Source organism: Clarias gariepinus, chromosome 12 (assembly GCF_024256425.1).
Source record: "Clarias gariepinus isolate MV-2021 ecotype Netherlands chromosome 12, CGAR_prim_01v2, whole genome shotgun sequence".
In the NCBI taxonomy this organism is placed as follows: Eukaryota; Metazoa; Chordata; class Actinopteri; order Siluriformes; family Clariidae; genus Clarias; species Clarias gariepinus.
This window is the reverse complement of record NC_071111.1, coordinates 10,639,669-10,661,520: the sequence shown is the minus strand read 5'-3', so window position 1 is coordinate 10,661,520 and position 21,852 is coordinate 10,639,669. Positions and strand designations below refer to the sequence as shown.

Below are 21,852 nucleotides of genomic sequence, written 5' to 3'. Positions count from 1 at the left end.
GACAGCGCGTGGGCGTGTTATGATTATAGCACTGAGAAAATAATCTGGTGCGAAGCCCACGATGTAGGACGCTGTCCTATTATTGGGTGTGAATTTATCACCACATGTCTTTTATTCAGGGCTCGTGTTATGGCTAAGTCTTGCTTAATTAGAACCGGGTTCAGGAGGTGGAATTTGCTGCTCTGATGGTTCATTCGGGTGAGGAACGGAATGAAACATAAAAACACACTGGGGTACGGTGGCCTTGTTGGTCCATATGCCTTTTTTTTTTTTTTTTAACATCATGCACAGTTTTGGGACACGGAAAATAAAAGAACATTTACAGTACATTTAGAACTTGATGGTAAGAATAAAATAAACAGTTCTTAGAGAGGGATAAGGAAATATAATGTGACTTTGAAGAAACATTTTACTATCTCATACTTTATGAGTCTCACTGCTATTTCTCTAATCCTTTAAAAAAAAAAAATTAAATACATGATCAGTGATCCATAACCTTTTTTTTAGGCCAGAACTCAAGATAGGACAAATTTTAGTCAGGGAAAAGAGACTGAAAAAGTACATTTCAGTGTTAACAAATCAAATATACACACATAAGGGGTAAAAAAAAAAAAGGAAAAAAGAAAAAGCCTTATTGCTCATGCCAAACTTGAAAGGACATAGAGTCACGAATGCAGAACATGCAAAAAAGATTTTAAAAACGCTCGCACGCGCAATATCGCACAATCACACGCACATCGTACAACCTTAAAAACCTTGATTTTTCTTGTAATGTCAAATATCAAAAGGAGCTCTGTTTTAGTAGATATCTTTAAAAGTACGGCAAATAGCCTAGGACACCCGGAACCTACAATACACCCCTCCCACCCCAAGAAAAAAAAAGAAGAGAAAAATATGCACTGAATTTCTGTTGTATCCTCGACATCACTTTGTTTTGTCCACTACCAAGTTTAAGACAACAAACGTAAAGACGCACAATACTTAAAAATTTGTAACAAGCTGGGAAATGATGATCATTAACTATGGTCCCCCTTTTTGTGGGTAAAAGAGTGATAACCCCAGTGCTTGGCATTATGGGCCCAGCCGGCTCTCGTGTCCAAGCGCAAAGAAGAAGGGCTGAAATAAAGGGTTCTGGTCATGGCGTTGGTCTCTGCAGTGGTTTCTCCTATCCACCAGAGGGTGCTCTCTCTCTCTCTTTCCAATCCCCTCCTCATCCAGCGTCCACTCGCTGAATGAGAGAGGAAAAAATAAACACCAAGGTGTTGGCTCTTAATGTAGGTCTATAGAGCCGATACGCGGACAATGTTGCTCCGCAAGAAGTCAGGAGAACTGGTCGAGTCTCCGCCCTCTGGCGTGGTGACAGGCGGAGTTGGCATGCTGATGACCGCTGCCGTGATGTAGGGCTGCTCTGAGTTTAACGGTACCGTCTCCTCAAACTTAGCGTTTAGACTGGAACGGCTGCAGAGACAGAACAACAGTGTTATTGGTGTTATTGCATCATAAAATAGAAGAGCCTATGAGGATCGGGCTGCCGAATAAAACTGACGTATTTATTAAGTCAAGAGTAGATGCCTTCTTTCTGTATGTTTTTCTGTTGCATTTTTTTGACATTTTAAAGGAAAGGTTACCAGGAGAAAGAGAGAGAGAGAGAGAGAGAGTGAGAAAGCCTCCCAGCTGTCGAGTGGACCACACAGGCGAGGTAGTGGGTGCCGCAGCTGGAGCGGGGTTGGATTCCAGCAGCATGAGTCAACGTGGAAACACTGCTCCCACTCCTAAATACCACACACTCCTTTCACAAGGCTAAATAACAATAACACACTGTTTAGCATAGCATAGTGGCAATCACTGTAGCTGAACACTGTTTTCGGACAAACAATATTTGACCAGACGTTCTTGAGCTGATCCAGGGGCTTATATATAAAATGCTAAAACCCTTCACTTAAGTCAGAAATGAAACACAAGTGTCATGTGCTGTGATGGGAAAATAATCAACAATGGCATTTCCATAACCAGTCCAAAGTGTCCCAAAGTATTTCCTTTAATGGACTTCCACTGGTATCGCTAATGTGTATGTTATGCTAACATGTTAGTTAGTAAGTAAGTTTAACATGGAAGTTATGCTTAGATCATAATGGTTGAAGGAATGCATGCTTTCATATTGTAGTGCAGCGATGAAATAAATCCAGATTGGCTTTTTTTTTTTAAAAAACATGGATGCTTAAAGTTATTTATTCAACTCTAGCAAAAAAAGGTGGAAATAAAACATAAGCTAACCTTTGCATCCATAACTATGTTAATATTGGACAATAATGGTTGCTAATCAAACATAACGTTAGTTATATACAGTAATAGTGGCAATGAGAGTGGCGCAATAGTAAAGTGCTCGCCCTATCATCCAGAGATTGTTTGAATCCTGGGTGATGCTGTAATCTCTCGCAGCCGGGGACCTGGAGAGAGCTGATTGGCCGAGGCACTCTAGCCCCCACACATCTAAGCCAGTTATGGGCGCCTGTGAGCTGACGCAAGTGGAACTAGTGGATAGCAGTGCGTGCATGATGCACATGGCTTGGAGGGACACACGTGACAGTCTTCAGCTACCTCTGACTGCTAGTTGTAGCCTTGATGGGGGACAGTGCCTTAATGATGGGTGGGTTTTGGCTAAGACTAAATAAGGGATAAAATAGGAAAAACATCCCAAGAAAAACAATGATATAACATACTCTCTCTCTCTCTCTCCGGTCCCCTCCTTACCCAGCGTCCACTCGCTATATAACAAATATAACAAATGAAAGCTTAAGTAATGTAATTAATTACAAAATAATAAACTGATTTGAGCTGAATGGCATTCCAAATTTGTAATACAGTCTATATTTTGTCAGCTTGTTGGCATGTTGTGTCACACAGCTATCACTATGCTTACAGTGAAGTTACAGTGAGGCATGAAATTAGCTTTTTCATGTCAATGTGGGGTTTACGCTTTATTGAACTTTTTTTAGTTCTAAAAAAAAGGAGAGAAAAATTATTAATGAAGTGTCATCATCTATTCTGGAAGTGAGAGTGGTTGATGTGAACCAATTTGTTGTACCCTGACAACACAAACACACAAATATACTGAATACACACAAACACTGGACATCATTAATAAAAAGTACAGCTAGGTCAGATTAAGTAAGTAAGTTGCCAAAACACAGGTTTAGCTGCTCAAACTGGAGGAACATCATGAGTGCTTATTAGTGCTTAAAAAACACACACATATAATAAGTGCTGAAATTTTGAAATGGAATTTTTCAATATGGAATTTTGAAAGCCACTAAGGCACGTATTGATGAATGTAATTGAAGTAATAAGACGGGAATTAACTTTTCAGAAATGAACTGCACCAGGTTGACCCGCGTGTCCTGTGTTTTATCAGCTGGAGTTTTTCTCTGACTCATCTCCGTTTAGGTAATTATGTTGAACTCAGCAACTCTGCGGCGTTAAGGTCACATCCGACAAGCTCATCATGTAGGTTTGGCATAATGCAAAAATTACACTGTTTACGAGGGTGAGTCAAAAGTTTTCCGTACTCTGGCTGTAGAATTAATTTTAGTTATCTCCCACTTAATAAAAATACTTCTATTTCTGACACAAACGTCTTGCTTTTCAATACACTTTGCCTGTCTGTCAACAAACTTTCATATTCCTATATTAAAAAAAAGTTTTAGGCTGAGGTGTGAGCCATGAATGCATGGCTGTCTTCAGTTCTTCATCAGAAGTGAACCTTCATCTTCGTAGGACTGCTTTCAGGGGACCGAACAGGTAAAAGTCTGATGGAGCAAGATCAGGACTATGGGGAGGATGCTTTAACAAAAAAAATCCTTTTTGCAGGATGTCGACAGTGTGGGTAGAAGTGTGCGGATGTGCATGCAAGATCACAACACACTGCAAGATTACATGCAAGATCACAACACCCTTGGCTAGCAGTCCTCTGCATCTCACTGTAACGAGAGCACTGTTTATTGTTAAATATTTTTACTGATAATGTTCCAATAATGGCCCTTGAGGATCCCAGAAAACTCTAAGCATCAATTTTCCAGCTGATGGTTGACTTTTTAACTTTTTTTTGGTTGGCAACCAAAAAAAGGAGGACGTTTTTGCTCCATACTCTGCCGTTTACTCTAAGGCTTGTAGTGATGATTCCATCTCCCATCACTAATATTAAGTCTTTTTTTTCCTGTAAAGGTAACAGTCCAGTTTCTTTTTTGTTTGTTTGTTTGCAGATATCCCAACACTTTCTCTTCATCCTGCGCACAAATTCTCTGATAAATAACTGAACCAGGTACACAATCAGACCACAAATAACAAATCACTGCACACTGCTCTCTTTTGTGCACATCACAAGTGGGAAAGTGCTAATAAGATGCTGACAAGGCCAAGAGAACTTTTCGTGTAACCAGAGTGCGGATAATTTTCGACTCACCCTCGCACTTTCAGTTCGCGTACACGTACCTGTTGCTGATGGGCCTCTCCCTGATCTGGATGGTGCTGAGCTCCTGGACGCTGCCTCGGCGGCTGGCAGTCATGTTAGAGTTGGGCACGTTGAAGCTCTTGCGCTTGTTGCGGCGGGAGCAGCAGGTCAGGCCATGAGGAGAGGACGAGAGGGATGAGGAGCGCGAGGTGGACGGCTTCACCATGGACACCTCCATGCAACTCGTCTCGTATGTGTTCTCATCTATAAACTCGTGATTCTGTCAGAAGAAAGAAAAAGAGTAAAACTTTTTTTTTCTCTGGATTTTTTTATATAGACTTCCTATACACAGGGGAAATTTGCTTTTGCTTTAATTAAATATAGCATTTTTTTAAAACCCCATTCATACACACTCTCAGTGTTACATTTGGTGTACTTTCAAAGCTTAAACATGTAAATGGAATCCTTGCATTGTGGCCATGAATTCTGTCATGACCAGTACTGTGTGAGAGAGTGCTTCTGAGTGTGCTTTTTGCGCCATGGGACGCATGTCATTATCCAAGCTCATTCAGCTTGTTCAGAGATGTGCATTCCAGCTGACAGACTCATTTTCAGATGCTACTTACAATACACAGTTCACCTCCTGGGTCGTTATCTCTCAGAAAAAAAACAACAGCATCCTATGTTCAAGGATCGACAGTCTTTGAGTTGTATAAGGAGAGCTCTGTTGATGCACATGATCTTCCATGCTGCGCGGTCTTAGTTTCAGAATCAAAGCAGGATTTTAGCCTGCGCCCACACAAGTGCATTTTACAAACTGGTACTTAAATAGTGTAATATGACACCATAGCTTTATCTTGCATCTAGCAATCTTCTGCTGATAAAATTGAACCTCAAGATCTCTAGTACTTTTAGGCCTTGTTCACACGGGCGTTAAATTTTGGGATAAACGAACGCGCTCTGAACGTCCTAGACGTTTATATTGCATTTTGTATCGGCGCTTGATTGACTTCTACAACGGCGTTCCTTTAACTCTGTTTAACGCCAGCCTGCAGCCCAAATTGCATTTTGTGTGTTAACCTGTGGAGGCAGTGTCGGGAACTGGATATGAAAGCCCTTGTCGTTTTTTTTGAGGTGCCTCCTTTTAATATGGACAATTTTGCTATATTAGACATTAATCTTCTTGTTTTAAAAATCACTGTAGTCTGGTAAAGTCTCTGCTCCACTTTCTGCACGAGCTGGGTTGGACCAACTTCCTCCGACATTTTATTTAGCTTTTTTCCGCATTTTCCCATGTATAGCATGTAGGATCATGGGATATATCCGGTCCTCCGAAGCGTAAAATAAACACGAAGAAAACGCACTAGAAACGTTTTCCTTGCGTTCGTTGGGATTTAAACGGCAAGGCAAAGCTGCGTGCAAAGTTTTTTCGACGACGTATAAACGCGTAGCCGGACAAACGCGTAGCCGGACAATCACACGTCACCAAAGCTCGTGTGAACACTCTCATTGACTCATATGTGTAAAAAAACCCTCGGCGCTTGATCCGTGCTTACCGGACGCTACGAACACCAGAACAACGGTCGATTTTAACAACCGTGTGAACAAGACCTAAAGGTAGTTGATCTGAAACTCAAAATTTAAACAAAAACAGCCCCTTTTTTTCATCCATCCATCCATTCATCCATCCATCATGACTCCAACCAAGATGAAGCAATTACATTAGATGTTACCGGTTCACTCTATATAAAGATGAACAGAGTCTGTTAGAAGCTCATATATTATACTCCAGAAGGCTATTCCATAGTTATTAGGTTTCTTCTCAGAGGTGGAAGAAGACTGAGTACATTTAACTTGTTACTCAAGTACATATTTCACATATCTGCACTTTACTTGAGTAGTTTTATTAGAAGATACTTTTTACTTTTATCACGAATATCTACAGTAAACTTTATACTTCACTACATTTCAGCAGGCCATTGCGTTGAAGCTGACTATTAGGTGTAATTGCATGATTCGCCTTAATAGTGTAGCAGATGTTTAAAATGAGAAGTAGAGACAGTAACTGGAGAAATGTTACATGAGTAATATCTCTCAAGTACGTACAGGATTCGCATAGGCAGCATGGGGACTTAGTGGTTAGCTAAGGGTCTGGGTTCGATTCCCACCTCAGGGTCTGTGTGCATGGAGTTTGCACGTTCTCCCCGTGCTTGGTGGGTTTCCTTCGGGGACTCCGGTTTCCTCCCACAGTGCAAAGACATGCAGGTTAGGCTAAATGGCGTTCCGTGTGTACAGTATGTGTGTGCCGTACGATTGATTGACACCCTGTCCAGGGTGTACCCTGTTTTGTGCCCCAAGTTTCCTGAAATAGGCTCCAGGCCCCTTGCGACGCTCTATACAGGATGAGGCGGTATAGACGATAAGTGAGTGAGAGGATTCGCATACTTTGCCCAAGTTTTATTTTGATTCGTTGTCATGGAGTTGCACGGATTCCCTCTTCACTTACTCAACTTTTACTGAATGCTATGCCATTTATAGTGTCATCGGAACATCAGTATACTGACAGCTGCTGCAGTGTGAGAAAAAAACTCCTCCAGATACCTAAAAAAATTACAAATCAGCTTGACTGAGTAAAGTCACAACACCAATGACTCAGTCTCAGCTACTGAACCGAGTGCAAATCTGCACCCGACACAAACATAAATCCCATGTGTAAAAGAAACATCAAGCAGGCATGTCGGTAATCTGACCCAGCCTAAATGGAGATCACAGAAAGTCCCAGAGCTCTGATGAACTGCGACTTTGGCTGCGTCCCAAATCACTCTGTTGCATCGGTCCTGCTGCGGAATTTTCCATTCCAGTGGCCTAGATAGGGACAAGTGGGTCACAGGCTATACGTTCACCGAATAAACAGGCAGTTTGGCTGGTGGAGGTAATACGCCAAGTGTCTTTTTCTTGGCAGGACCTGCTAACAAGGTCTCTGGGGAGCGGCGTTCATTTACAGCTGCGGAGCGAAGAGCAGTCAGACTAAAACAAACACATCCTGCACTGTGGTTTATTAATATGGACCGTGAGGATTTTGGTGGTATTTATAGAAATATGTCTGTCTTGTCAAAAGGAAACCATTTGCAATAAGAATAAGGATAATTATTGCTGAAGATATAGAACATATACAGATGCTTCTTGAGTTGGCATGAACTTAATGGAAGATAAAGAGTACTTGTTAAATAACTTTTAAAAGATTGAAGACACCAAACTAACAGGAATAATAGCAGAACAAGACTGAAATGACTAACCACATAAGTACCCTCAAAAAATAGACACAACTACTGTACCAGAAAGTAATATTTTACAGTTAAAAAAGTTTCTATTATCATGAATTACAGCACATCCAATAGTGTTTTATGATATACACGATATATAACATTATATGATATAATCCATTATACTTTGATCCATTTATAGTTAGTCTTATGACTTATGCAATAATATTGTTAATATAGAAATAAAACGTAAAATGTTATAGAACTGTACTCCATATCTATAGCACTTATTTGTGCTACCTGGAGCCTGTGATAAGGCAGTGACCTCAGGGCATAATTTAGGCTCCAACCTGGATGGGATGCATAAGATCATACGCTCACACCCCCGCATATCATACACAGCCAATTTGGAAACCCCAATGAGACATTCCCTTTCTGCATGTCTTAGACTGTGGGAAGAATCCCACAAAGTACAAGTGCAAACTCCATGCACACAGATCCTCCTATGAGGAGGCATGAGGTGCTAACCACTAAGCCGCTACAGTATTATGGTAAATGAATTAACTTCCGAGCAGTTATAGTACATAAATCTTTTAAGACACTTCCTAAATTTTTTGAGGTTATCAATACTAAGTTTTGGCTTACTCGTGCATTAGATCATCCCCAAATAATAAAAAAAGAAAGAAACTCTTACTGTAGTCTTTTCCAGGCAGTGTAGGAGGTGATGATGCTGTGTCTCAAACGTGGGATTAGTCTTGCAAACCAGCGCCTTTCCAGCCTCCTTCGACGCCTTATAGGAGAAACAAAACATTTTGAAAGCTCATCAGGCAATCAGGAAGCACAATGGCAGAGGAAAAGAGAGAGAAAAGACAAGAACATGGGAACAGCAAGGCCAGAGCTCTCACAACGCTCCAGCAACTTTTTGAAACGTTGTGACAACGTTAGTCTGAGTGCCACTGTGCCTGTCTCATTCTCTCCAGGTCAGCGCTGTGACAGATCGCTCTCGGTTTAACAGCAGCAGACGGTTAAGAAATGCAGCGTGTACGTGTGTTCCAAGCCTGGACTGGATTGGTCTAGCCTCAAGATTATAACCAGGGATGCAAATCTATGAGTCCCACAGGCTTGTTTCCCTTAGGAACCTTTACAAGAACTTGTACAAGAACCAGAGCTCATTTTAGATCCTAGGTCAAAGTTCCAAGAACCTGTTTTGGATCCTGCTCCAAAGTTTGTCAGAATGATTGGTTTGGAGCGTGTAATACTGAACATTGCTAATTGGTCAAACAAAACACCAGGGCTCTTTCTTAAAGCCTGTGATCGAGCAGCAAGTACTAGAAGGAGCACAACTCAGCAAACAGAATCTTTTCCCAGTTTTTTCAATATATTTACAGGCTTTCCTAAACTGAAATGTCATAATTGCACATATACAAAGAGCCTGACTTTTATGTATTTGTTATGTAGTCTAGAGGAAAAGTTCTTCAGGCTTCCTGTAGGATTTTTTGGATCTCAGTGTTTGTCTATGTTCAGTCCAGTTCCTGTACCCTACGCAGTTTAAGAGAAATGTTTTTAATTAAGTTGCACAGTGAACCGTTCAAGAATTAAAAAGCATCCAATTTAGCGCATGACTCAGTGAGAAACAAGTGCAGATGATGACAGATGATCAGGCGGGTGATTAGTGTACTGGTGATGCTGAATGCTGAGTGTTTGGACTAGACGAGAGGGGAAATGAGGCGGCTGAGGTTGTTACATAAACAACCAATTTAAAATGATATCTTTAGGCACTTTGCAGTTACATGTTCCCATTCTTTTAGTTTAATTTGCATCACTTAATTAAACTTAATAGGAAGAAATGAGGGGTGGCTACAGTACTATATTTCAGTCACAAGTTCTTCAATTGTTTGATTACTAACACATGAGAAAGAAATGCATTTAAAATTTCATCTCAATTCTATAAAAAAAAAATCAGCTACCATTAAATGTATAATCTAATATAATTATTGGAAAATATAATAATTGCCAAATTTTAAAGAATTATAAGTTTACACTCAGAAATTAGTTCTCAATTCAAACAGCAGTATGAGCCATAGTCCATAAGTCACAAAAGTAAAAGTCACTTTTGGCATTATTTTTCTCTGATTGTCTGATATATTTAGTACAATTTGGTAAAACATCTGTGAAGTAATCGCCTTGTGTTAAAAAAGATGTTTAATTAGTGCCTATTGCTTTATTTAGTCATGTAGCATGTGTATCAGCGACCCCTAGATACGGAACACCTTCCTGAGTTACAAAAATGAATTTTCTATTTCTTGTTTTATTGCAGTTTGCTTGAACTTTGGTTTAGGCCATGGCCCTTATAAAATTTATTGTATAAAATGATGTTTTCTTAAAGATGTATATTATTAGCATATTATAATCAAAAAAAGTGTTTTTCCAGACCAAAAATTGAAAATACAAAAATCTTTTTCCCCATAATGTCAGGCCAGTTTTGGAAAAAGTTCAGAATAGCACTTTGTGTTGCTTTAAATGTTTATTTATTAATATGAATATAAATAATTTATTTCTGCAACTTCCTTAACATACATTTATATACAGTAGGTGAAGTAACACCATGGCCATGAACTCCAACAGTGAGTAAAGGCATGCTTACAGAATCATCCATTTTTGCTGCCCGAATTGGTCACCTTCATTCTCCCGTCCACCAGCTTTTGCTTATCATAAAACAACCAACAACCAGGGAAGGGGAAAGCTAACATGTGAAGCCAAGACATGGGAAGCAAACTAAAAAAGACATGGAAAGAAAACTAAAACACCCACAATAAAGTTATGCATACCTATAATATCACAGGCATGGACAGGAAACAGAGTCTATATCATCCCTCAGAGAGCACTACTGTGCAATCTGATGAATTTGATCCCAGACAATAAGGCAAACGCCTTTCTGCAAGAACTGAAAGTTCTTGGTGGCATTTTAGTTTAGCTTTTAGTAAAAAGAAAAGCAGAAAAGTAAATAACTAAGTGCAATTTTTTTTCTAGATCAATGTGTTCCTGAGAAACTAAGAAACATTCCACCAATAAGCGATGTTCAGTATGGCAAGGAACTACGACCCAGTAACTAAAACCAGCCATGCAATCCTTGAAACTCTTTCTGAGCAGCAGAAAATGTTTCCTGCATTGACAAGGTTTACTTATTTATTTCTAAAAAAATTTTTTTTATCATGTCCATTTAAACTCAAGCGTCTGCTGCATTTAAACCTCGAGCGTCGCCACAGTCCCCATTTCAAACCCACTGGTTCATCAAGGCAGGACAAAGACCACAGCTGGAGTGTTTACTGTGTGTGCAAACATCCGCGCCGTCACCCAGTCAACACTCCCCATGGCCTCTGAGTCACACAGGCCCCATCTCACCCCCAAACCCCACCACTCCCCCTTTTAGATGCTGGCAATTCATCGACATGCAGCTCAAACATTCTCATTCCTCCATGGGATGGAAATCCAAGAAGCATTCAGATCATGTCATGGGGGAGAAGAGAAAACAAAGGCCCGTTCAGGCAGCCGTGGAAGATCACTCGAAAAAAGCTTGTTAAAAGATGCATGGCGCACGCATAAGTAGGCGGAAGTGCAGGTTAGTCGAGATGACTTGGAGAAGAATGGAGGAGAAAAAATTGGTATGGAAAGAAAAGGGACCATGGTAAAGGAGTGCGGGGTGCCGCTGGTACCGAAGCAGACGCCGTGCAGTCTTGGGATGACTGGGATCCCATGACCAGTTGCCAGGAAATGGTGCTGTCATCTTGATGTCTTCGAGTGGTGTAGTGAGTGTTGCAAAGAGAAAATGAAAGGAGACAGAATGGGAGGATGAGAGAGAAGGATGGAGAGGGAAACGATGAAAAGCGTGATGATGAATGAGAAAGGGCTGTTAGAGAGACACCATGATGGATAGTGTTTAAATGAAGGCCCCATGGTGGAGGGGTGAAAGGAGGTCAGGAGGTGTGCATGCACCAGCACCAGCACCAGCCCCTCATGGCACAGTATGGCTCCCGCGGTTTCCACGGTTACCTCCTCCTCGGCGTCGACCAGCAGCCCATTGCGTTTGTACTGCAAATAAGCGTTAGCACCCCAGCTCTTCGTGGCGCGAATTCTAGCGAGCCTGGTTTTCTGTTCGGACAAACACATACGAGCGGGCATTTTAGCCTAACACTCGGGCCGAGTATCTTTATGTGAGTATGAGTGACGCTCGAAATAATTGTATGTGTCATGTGTGATTGACAAAATGTTTATCACAAGGACTATAATTTCCCCCCCCCTTTCTCTCTGCGCGTAACAGTATAAACAGATTGTTGTTTTAGAGCTCATTTGTCTCTCTGCGTACGTGTGTGTGCATAGATGTGTGTGTTTTAGCTCAGAGCAGGGATAAAGATATCGGCCTGGGTGTCTCTTGTGGCTTAGTTGGACTCACACAGGCAAGTGAAGGGCAACAGGACATGCAGGGGGAACATGATTGTGTATTCTGCTGCAGCTCTGCATAGTGATCACCCCCAGAGGAGTGGCGCTTCCTGCACTAGCCTGCTCCATGCCTGACGTCTCTATTCTCCTGTAGAGCTGTCTACTCTCGGACTCATCATGACCTCCTTCTCTCTCTCTCTCTCTCTCTCTCTCTCTCTCAATCTCTGTGTCTTTGTCTGTATTGAGTGTTACACTCTATAAAAAAAGAAAATAATATGAATGTTGTTCGAGGGTGTGTGTTGGAGAGACTTGAAACACAAGTACGGGACGCAATCGTGTAGGTCAAAATCTGTCCAGAGTACTTGGCAATTCAAATACACCTGCTTAAGCACTTTATGCCAACTGTTATAAACCTACATAAATACCCCAGGCTTTCATGATCCACAGGATATTATCCATGAATGTATTTGATTTTTAAGTAAAACTCCACTCAGTATGGTGTTCTTAGCGGCTACATCTCACGTGCATAAGCGCTTTATGATAACTGACATACACCTACAGAAACATTTTAAAGGGACATGCAGGGGGCTCAAGACATAACGTGCATGAACGTATTAATTATATTTATATCTATTTATTTATATTTATCGGAAATATAATTTTATATTATAAAACTTCACTAATAAATTGTATGCATAGGGTTTTAAAGACCCTACACAAAATGACAAAGTTTATCTGACATCTAAAAGGTTTATAATATCTCATGCTCACTTGAACTGATGCGGTTCAAATCCTAAAGCTTAAAAACGTAAGTATAAATGATAACTTTGACAAAACTAGGATAAACTGTTATTTATATTCTGTAAACAGTTTTAAATATTCTAACACAATGCTTTGATTGGATGCTGAACTTGATCCTGAATGAAAATTTTAGGAACAAAAACGTTAAAAGAACCAATAAATGAACAGAATACTTAAAAAATAAACTTCCTCCATCTGTGATAAGACTTTGCATATTTGTATCTTGTACCTCCTTGTGTGTGTATTTATAGATGTACAGTGCCGAAGTTCAGTCTCTGTGAACAGCAGAGCGCAGCTCCTTCAAGATCTCACTGATGATGACCGCGGGTCGAGGTATGTGTGTGAGCGTGTGTACCTTTTGCGCACGCCGTTTCTCCGCACGCTGACTCTGATGATAGATGCGGCTGAAGTTAGACACGATGACAGGCACGGGCAGAGCGATCACTAACACGCCACTCAGGGAGCAGATGGAGCCGAAGATCTTGCCCATTATCGTCTTCGGGACCATGTCTCCGTACCTGCGGCAGAGGAAGACACACCACATTTGTCACACACCTCGCCTGCACTATTACATCTGCATCAATTTGCCAGTCTGTGCTTTCTTTTTTTTTTAACCCAAGCTTTGGCAACGCAAATTCGGATATGAGTGAAGCCAAAACAGCAAGAAAAGACAGAAAAGTGGAATCCGGATGTTCCCTGAATCAAGCATCATATGCTTCCTCACATGTTTTACGGAAGAAGGCGGAAAGAGCTATCCGCCCCTTCCGCATGTGCGAGTTCACACGATTGACTAGTGCAACATACACAACAACATTTCCCTATACACTATGAAATTTAACTAAATATAATATTTCACAATAAAAACATTTCACAAAATATAACCATATTTCACAACACACAAAAATATTTTGCAAAGCGCAAATCATTTCACATAAAACAATCAAGTTGCAAGGTTAAGCAAAGTTAATGCAAAAAAAAAAAGGTGTTAAGCAAAGGATAGAATGCTGTAGGAAATCATACAAATTTAACCGTAAACTATAAATAAATAAAAACTTGAATGTTTGAACATTCTTTAATTAATTATATTTGCAATTGTTGGCTGTGGATTAAGAGTTATAAAATGCATCACTTTAGAAATATGTTTTTTCTAATTCTTGCATGGAAATTGCATTGAAAGGTCAACCTTATGATGGAAAAACAGTGGGCGTAATGCATATGGTTCCTCTCAAACTATACTAATACAATGAAAATACTACACATGCTTATAGTGACTTAACCCTTAAATGTAAATCAAACAGTAAAGTCCAGTGCTGAGCGGCAAAAACACAAAGACACACATCAATGAAGAGAATTATAAAGGAGGAAAAAAAGAGACAGGGATGGGCCAAGAATCAGCCATACTTGCTGATTTAATATTAATATAGTATAGTAAAGAACAGTTCCGTATAGTATACTACCGTTCCGTATAGTATAGTACAGTATAGTACAGTTCAGTATAGTAAAGTATAGTACAGTACAGTTCTGCATAGTATAGCACAGTTCCGTATAGTATAGTACAGTTCCGTATAGTATAGTACAGTATAGTACAGTTCAGTATAGTAAAGTATAGTACAGTACAGTTCCGTATAGTATAGTACAGTTCCGTATAGTATAGTACAGTATAGTACAGTTCAGTATAGTAAAGTATAGTACAGTACAGTTCCGTATAGTATAGTACAGTCTCGCATAGTATAGCACAGTTCCGTATAGTATAGTGTAGTATACGTAGTATAGTACAGTTCAGTATAGTAAAGTTTAGTACAGTATAATATGATATGGTACAGTATAATTCAGTATAGTATATATAATAGTATAGGAGAGTATATATAATAGTATAGGAGAGAATATATAATAGTATGGTATGGTACAGTGTACTTTAGTATAGTATATATAATTATATAGTATAGTATAATTTAAATAATAGTTCATTCCAAATTGCTATTTCAATAGTTTTCTGTTAAAAGTCAGTATTAAAGCCTTTTCTTCATACTGTTTGTAGAGCACTGATTCAGACACATCACATTCATAAACTAAAATTATGACACCAATTGGCCTAATCTCTATGTCATTGGACTGTGGGAGGAAAACCGGAGAACCCAGAGAAAACCCACCAAGCAGGGGAGTATAAAGCTTTGTAGAGAGTTTGTAGAAACCCCGTACTCTCTTATAAAAGTTTGTGCATTTATCGTTACATCCATTACACTGTTAAAATGCTGTTTATTTCTTTCAGGATGTAAAGGATGATATGAATTTTGAGAATGTGTTTGCTTTTAGCTGAAGAGGTTACATTAAAAAGTATGCAAATTCATTCACTGTTACTAAACTGCTGGATATTTATTTATTTTAGTTTTTTTTTTATAGTTGAGTCAAAATGTCTCATAAATTACCTCTGGAATCATCCCATGCATGTTGAATTTGAACCACCTGATGAAGATCACAGACAGACTTGACTGCATAACATTCTATTCAACTCTACTCTACGCTCTCTCCCAGGGGTGCCACCATTGAAATGAGCCTTGCTCTCTCAGATACCGCTCTAACCCAGACCTCAGCACACACATCTGAGATTTATGTATTCAATCTGCAGCCTTAAATACATGGGGCTAATGCAAACCCCTGAAGATTTCTTTATTTTGTGTTCTTACTGTCACTCATTTACTTACTGCTCTCTCTCTCTCTCTCTCTGTCTCTGTGGAAGAGCATGCTCAGCTTATGCATTATGCATACTTCACATTATGCATAACTTTTTTGTACAAAATGCATATCTTAATTTAAATCATAAGTGAAAGGTGTTTAACACTCGGCTTTCTTGAGAATCATGAACTAGAGAGCGATTGTGGACCCACTATAGTGATGTCATAATGTGCACAATCATTATCATTTTGCAACCAAACAATAATGAAATATTTTGTATATGCAGAGTTCTCCTATATATAATTCTGTGGTGGAGCTCCTTAGGGTGCTTTAGTGTACTCTGCGTTTGCCTTGTGCTTAGGCAGATAAAGGTATTGCAAAATACCACTAGGAGGCAGCAGAAAGCCACAGAGTGGGAGTTGAAGACCATGCTTCTTCTGTCCATCTGTTGCTGTTTGTCAGGGTGTGATGACTCTTAATCTGCTTCCAGGCTTTAGTCATCTGGAAGGTCTCTAGCTTTAACACATCAATGTACAAAACAGAGAAATAAAACAAAATGTGTACTTTTCATTCAGAACTACTTTTTTCTTTTTCTTTTCTCATTCATCGTCTATACCGCTTTATCCTGTATACAGGGTTTTAGGGGAACTGGAGCCTATTCCAGGAGACTTAGGGCACAAGGGGTACACCCTGGACAAGTGCAATTTGGGTACACTCACTAGCAAAACTGGAGCAACCTGGAAGAAACCCATGAAACACAGGGAGAATCTGCAAACTCCATGCACACAGACCCAATCGAACCTGGACTCTGTAGGAGCAAAGCAACAGCACTAACCACTACGTCACTATGCAGAATTTTTTATTTTTTTTTGTCATGTAAAAAAAATTGAGTTTCATTCATAAGCAGGCACTGAGTGTTCACGCATTCTGCATGGAGAGGCTTGGATCGTTCCCATAATGTGTAGAGCACATCGCCATGGAAACACACTGTACTTGTACATCAATGGTCCCTTACACATACGGATTCGGCTTCTGTCATACAATCAAAAAGCCACCAGAGCGAGAGTTTAGAAAGTCTGTAGGAAGATGTCGATGTTGCTTGTCGATTACCGTCGCTTTTGAAGATGGTGTGTCTGTGGCTCGGTTTTTGTTTCCTGGCTTCCCACGGAAGAGCTCAAGCAGAGCCTGGAGTTCACAGCATGGTAAAAGCATGAGAAATTCAGGAGGAAAAATAATAACGGAATTTAAATTTATTTTACCTGCCTGAGTAATTGGTGCATGCGGTCAGCCACACGCTCAACTTTTCAGCTTTTTTCTTTTCTTTTTTTTTTTTTTTTATAACCAGTTTTGAAAATCTAACAGTTTGATCAAAGAGTGTTTGAATCAGACTTTTGATTGTGCAGAATAAGAGAACACAGTTATGAGAGTTAAAACTCCCTTTTTTTCTATATATAATCTTCTGTGACATTAATGCACTTATCTCAGTGTTTCACTAGTGCTTGAATACACAGAAAAAATGATTGCACTGCCTGCTTTATGTTTGAAATACTGGCCTCCCAGGAACTCCTTAAACATGTAGAAATGGTTTGGAGCGAGGTCAGGACAGTACGAGGGATGTGGCAATAACTCTCAGCAGAGTTCCTGTAATGTGCAAGCATGATGGTGTGCACAATTCCCACAGACAGATGTGTGACAAGTGACAAGTTATCCATCAATTTTCAGGGATCAGGTGTCTTCTTGCTGAATATTAATGGGAAAGACTGCAGTGGGCTTCGAGCTACGTTGGCTGGGACCCTCATTAATTGGCCATTTGTACTCTGCTTGAAATATTTTCAAGTCAATCGGTTTTACAGCTTAATTCACAAGAATTGGCATTTGTCATTTGGCTTAAGACTTCCATTGAAAAGAAATGACTGGCTGTGACAAAACATTAACACTGGTGACTCATTCCACGACCATCCACTCACACAGTCCAGGCAATTAAGAAACACTAGACCATCTCTAATGCATGTCTTACAGTAGGACTGCGTGACGAAATCAAAACCCACCAAGCATGAGGAGAACATGCAAACTACTGTACATGCACCCTGGAGGTCCGCGACAACTATAACCACTAAGCCACAATGCCACCTATATGATATAATATGATTAAAGGTAATTGTGTAAGATGAACAAAACACCCAGATTGTCAGGTTTTTGATGAATAATTAACCTCGGCGATGTAAGAGCATCTTCTTACCGCAATACATAAGTACAGGATATATTCCCAACTAGTCCATGAATGAATACTGCATATGAATAATATAACATCGGAGTAAATCATTTAGTGGTATTCTGTAACTGATGATAAAAAGTAGTGGACTCAGACGATTAGATGCTAGACAAATAAAATATCTAAGAGCTTCCATACAGTATCTGAGAGCATCAGGTTATTTATGAGAATCCGAGTTTATGTAAGGGACGTGACCTCTGAATCCTTTGAGCTTTCAGAACAGGAGGTGTATGGAGCAGTGTGTGAGTGTGTAGAAGTGGGAGTGCTATGGGACTCTTTAAGGGTGAAGAGAGGCTCTCACGCTCACTAAGTGGAGAGTTTAATTGAATTATAGCACGGTGGATTTTTCACTCAGGGCCCGATGAGACACAGCCTCCAAGGAACGAGCAATAATTAGGCACGGCACCGAGTTAACTTCTCCAATTAAACTCCTGTAATTAACTACAGGAAAAGAGAGAGAGAGAGAGAGAGAGAGAGAGAGAAAGAGGGAAGAAAGAGATGTAGAGACTGACAGACAACTTTGTGTGTGTGAGACAGAGACGGAAAGTTTGCAAAAAAGACATATTAGAAGTGCATGGTTGCATCTTTTCTTCCGCTGTGAGTTGCGCAGTTTCAGTGTCTTTTTTCTAGCCATCAGTGCTTAGATGCTTTGCAAATGTGTCCTCATTAACGAGTGCATGAGACAGAACGGTGTCCAGGGGACAAATCTGTGTATAGAACCACCAGATAAAAGCTTCATTAGTAACGGCTAATAATGCCTCTCTTAGGCACATTCACACAAAAATCGGTCACAGATGTGTGTGTGTAAATATACTGTACACATACACACAAATATGTACTGTACAGTATATATGCACACGACTTGAAGGTTGTCTGGCAAAGAAAATAGTTTGAGTGGCTAATAAAACGCTTTGTGTCTATTAGCTGTTTCATAAATTAGGAGACTAATACATTTACTAGATGCCACGTAGTTACTGAGGTTCACTCCATACATCTACAATGTATGTTTTTAATTTATTTATTTTCCCCCGCAGATTTTCTCCCTAAATTTAGGCGTATCCAATTCCTCCCCGTCACTAGGGGGCTCCCACATAAAGCTACTACTACACATCAGTCGGGAGGGCCGAAGACTATCCTCATTGTTTCCTCCGAACCATGTGACACGAGCCGACCGCATCTTTTCGAGTGAGCGACGGGGCGGGGTAACACACTCGGAGGACAGCGCTATCCGCTCCTTCCGCGTGCACGAGCTCACAGGCGCCTCTGATTGGCTGTAGAGCCGTGATTAATGTGGAAGCACGAAGTACCTCTCTTCCCTCACCTCTGAGAGAGCTCAGCCAATCAGCTCCCTCTAGACCTCTGGCTGCGAGAGGGTACAGCATCACCCGGGAATCGAACTCGCGATCTCCAGATGATAGGGCGAGCACTTTACCACTGCACCAATAGTGAATATTTTTAATTATATACTATTTTAATTATTCTTATATATTGTTACATGTAGTAGTTCATGATATACTACACTTATTATTATATTTTTTTTAAATATAAACAAACAAGTTGTATCATGTGTGTGTGTGTGTGTGTGTGTGTGTGTGTGTGTGTGTGTGCGTTTGTGTGTGTGTAGTGTCTTCTGGGGATGGTATCCAATCTACTAGCTGTTAAGTGTTATTAAATATGACAGCAGTCCTGTCAACCTAACTGACCTACATGAGGGCAAACGCATACACACACACATACACACGCACACACATACACACACACATACGGAAAACATGTTGACGTATGCTGATTTTGGAATAAATTAATTGTGATGGGAAAATATAAGCAATTATCAGACCTTTACAGAGCTCCAAAGGATAAGCACATGAAGTGTGAGAACACACACCCGCACACAAAAAACCATAAAGGACACACACACGCTGATGGCATATGCTGGGAGCTCTTTGATGGCTGCAGTGCAATTACAAACCAATCACACAACAGAGGAAACAGGTTATCAGATGGAGTACATGAGCAATACTACTACTGCTGCTTCCATACACATACATTTAGAAATTTAACACAGAGAGAGAGAGAGAGAGAGAGAGAGAGAGAGAGAGAGAGAGCAATTAGAACTGAACTGATTAAGTAAAAAAAAAAGCAAATGAAAACAAATTCCCGATACTTGTTTTTGGTGCTACATGAACTAATGTAGAAAAATAGCATCTATGCCATACAGTATAATTCGTACAGTATATTAGCTCCGAGTCGAGGGGTTCGATTCTTTCCTCAAGTGTGTATTGCATGTTCTCCCTGACCTGGCACGCAGATAAGCTTAACTGTTGTTCCCAACTTGTCTGTGTGCCCTGCGATGGATTGCCACCCTGTCCAGGGTGTACCCCCCCTTGTGCCCTGGGACAGGTTCCAGGCCTCCACAACCCTGTACAAGATCAGCAGTACAGACTGTAAAGATGAAGATATTAATTGTAGCGTATCAAGGCAATTTGTTTTTGTGGCCTAAATCCCAGATGTCATTCAACTGTCCATATAGCGCAAATTAAATAATAGGTCCTGTATATACAGTATATACAGTATATCAGGGTTCTGTCCCATAGTTCCGTCCCCAGTTGTTTCCAGAAATAAACTCCAGCTCCACTGCCTTAACAGTATAAAGCACTTATTGAAGATGAAAAATATTTGGTTATCATTTCAATTGAGTTAAACACACTCCTTCATATTAAATGTATTAATATTAGTGCTTGTAAATTATAGATAATAATCCTCAAAACCAGCAATGCACTCTCTGTTAGCATGACAATATTTCTCTGTCATTTCAAATGTTTTCTAATATTTCTCTAATAGTATAAAATTACAGACTCTCTATTATTATTCAAATGCACCGATTTTAAATGACTCGATTCAAATGCTAATGAAAAATAAATAATAGACAGAGTAGGCCTTTGGTTTGTTTACTGAGCCTTAAAGTTAATGAGAGGTTTTTCATTTTCTTTTTTTTTTTTCGCTTTGTGTCCTTCTCGTTACTGGAGCACAGGAGCTAAAAGGAGCTTCGTGTTGTGTGTGTGTGTGTGAGAGAGAGAGAGAGAGGATGAAAGGAAGATGAGATAACAGAACGGGAGATCAGTTTGCTTGATTAAGAGTCCCGGGGCTCTCCGCTGAAGGCAGCGTGCCTAACAAGCTTAGAGCACACAGAGCTTGTTAGACGACACCAGCACCTCAGCTGCAATCATATGACCACTCAGCATGGTTTAACACATGCACGCACACACATACACATACACACACTCACACTGTCACTACAGTTGTGGAAAAAACTAAACGTCTTGCATATTTAAACTCTCTGCATTGTTGATGATCTACTGTACTTGGCACAATAAAATAATGTACACTTAACAATATGTGCAAAAGTATATTTTCAGGTATATAAAATTTAACTTGCAGCAATTTTATACATCATCATATACGTAAAGTGTTTTCCTCTATTGCAGGATGCTCCACAAAGTCCCATCAGTCAACCAGAAGAGCTGTGGTTACTTTTTCTTTTACCCCACAAAAGGATATGGAAGCAAAAAGAAAACAACAAAGCAAAGAACATACTGTGTATGGTGAGAGTAGATTGCTAAATAAGAACTTTTACTTATTTTTATTTATCTCACAATAAGCGTCTCACAGTAACAAGTTTATTGCTGAACCTTTTTTCCAATAATGTTCTAATAGTGGCACTTAAGAATCCCAGAAAACAACCGTACAGTAAATCGTTTACATACACATCCGTGCATTTTCAATCATTAGATCACATGGCCGGTGTGTATTGTCACATGCGTGCAGTATGCACCCCAGGATGTCTGGAAGCAAGCGTAAAAGGCAGCGGTGATAAGGATGGTACCGCTAAAAAGCGCCAAGCAATAAGGACGAAGCAAGGTGAAACCATAGCAGACATTGCTAAGACATGAATCATTCGG

General features: G+C 40.0%; 1 protein-coding gene across 2 annotated transcripts in view; it reads right to left on the bottom strand.

Annotated features, from left to right (window-relative positions):
* Nucleotides 1-540: 540 nt before the first annotated feature.
* The window catches only part of kcnd2 (potassium voltage-gated channel, Shal-related subfamily, member 2), a 184,368-nt gene continuing 163,056 nt past the window's right edge, over nt 541-21,852 (bottom strand). Inside the window, exons 3-7 of one of the 2 annotated variants that reach the window (XM_053509065.1) lie at nt 13,304-13,466; nt 11,761-11,859; nt 8,405-8,500; nt 4,489-4,727; nt 541-1,458 (exon numbers count right to left, since the gene is read on the bottom strand). In XM_053509065.1, the coding sequence (XP_053365040.1) occupies nt 1,281-1,458; nt 4,489-4,727; nt 8,405-8,500; nt 11,761-11,859; nt 13,304-13,466 (775 nt within the window). In that variant the 3' untranslated portion in view covers nt 541-1,280. The remainder of the gene's footprint in view (nt 1,459-4,488; nt 4,728-8,404; nt 8,501-11,760; nt 11,860-13,303; nt 13,467-21,852) is intronic. The other variant, XM_053509067.1, reaches the window with a different exon arrangement.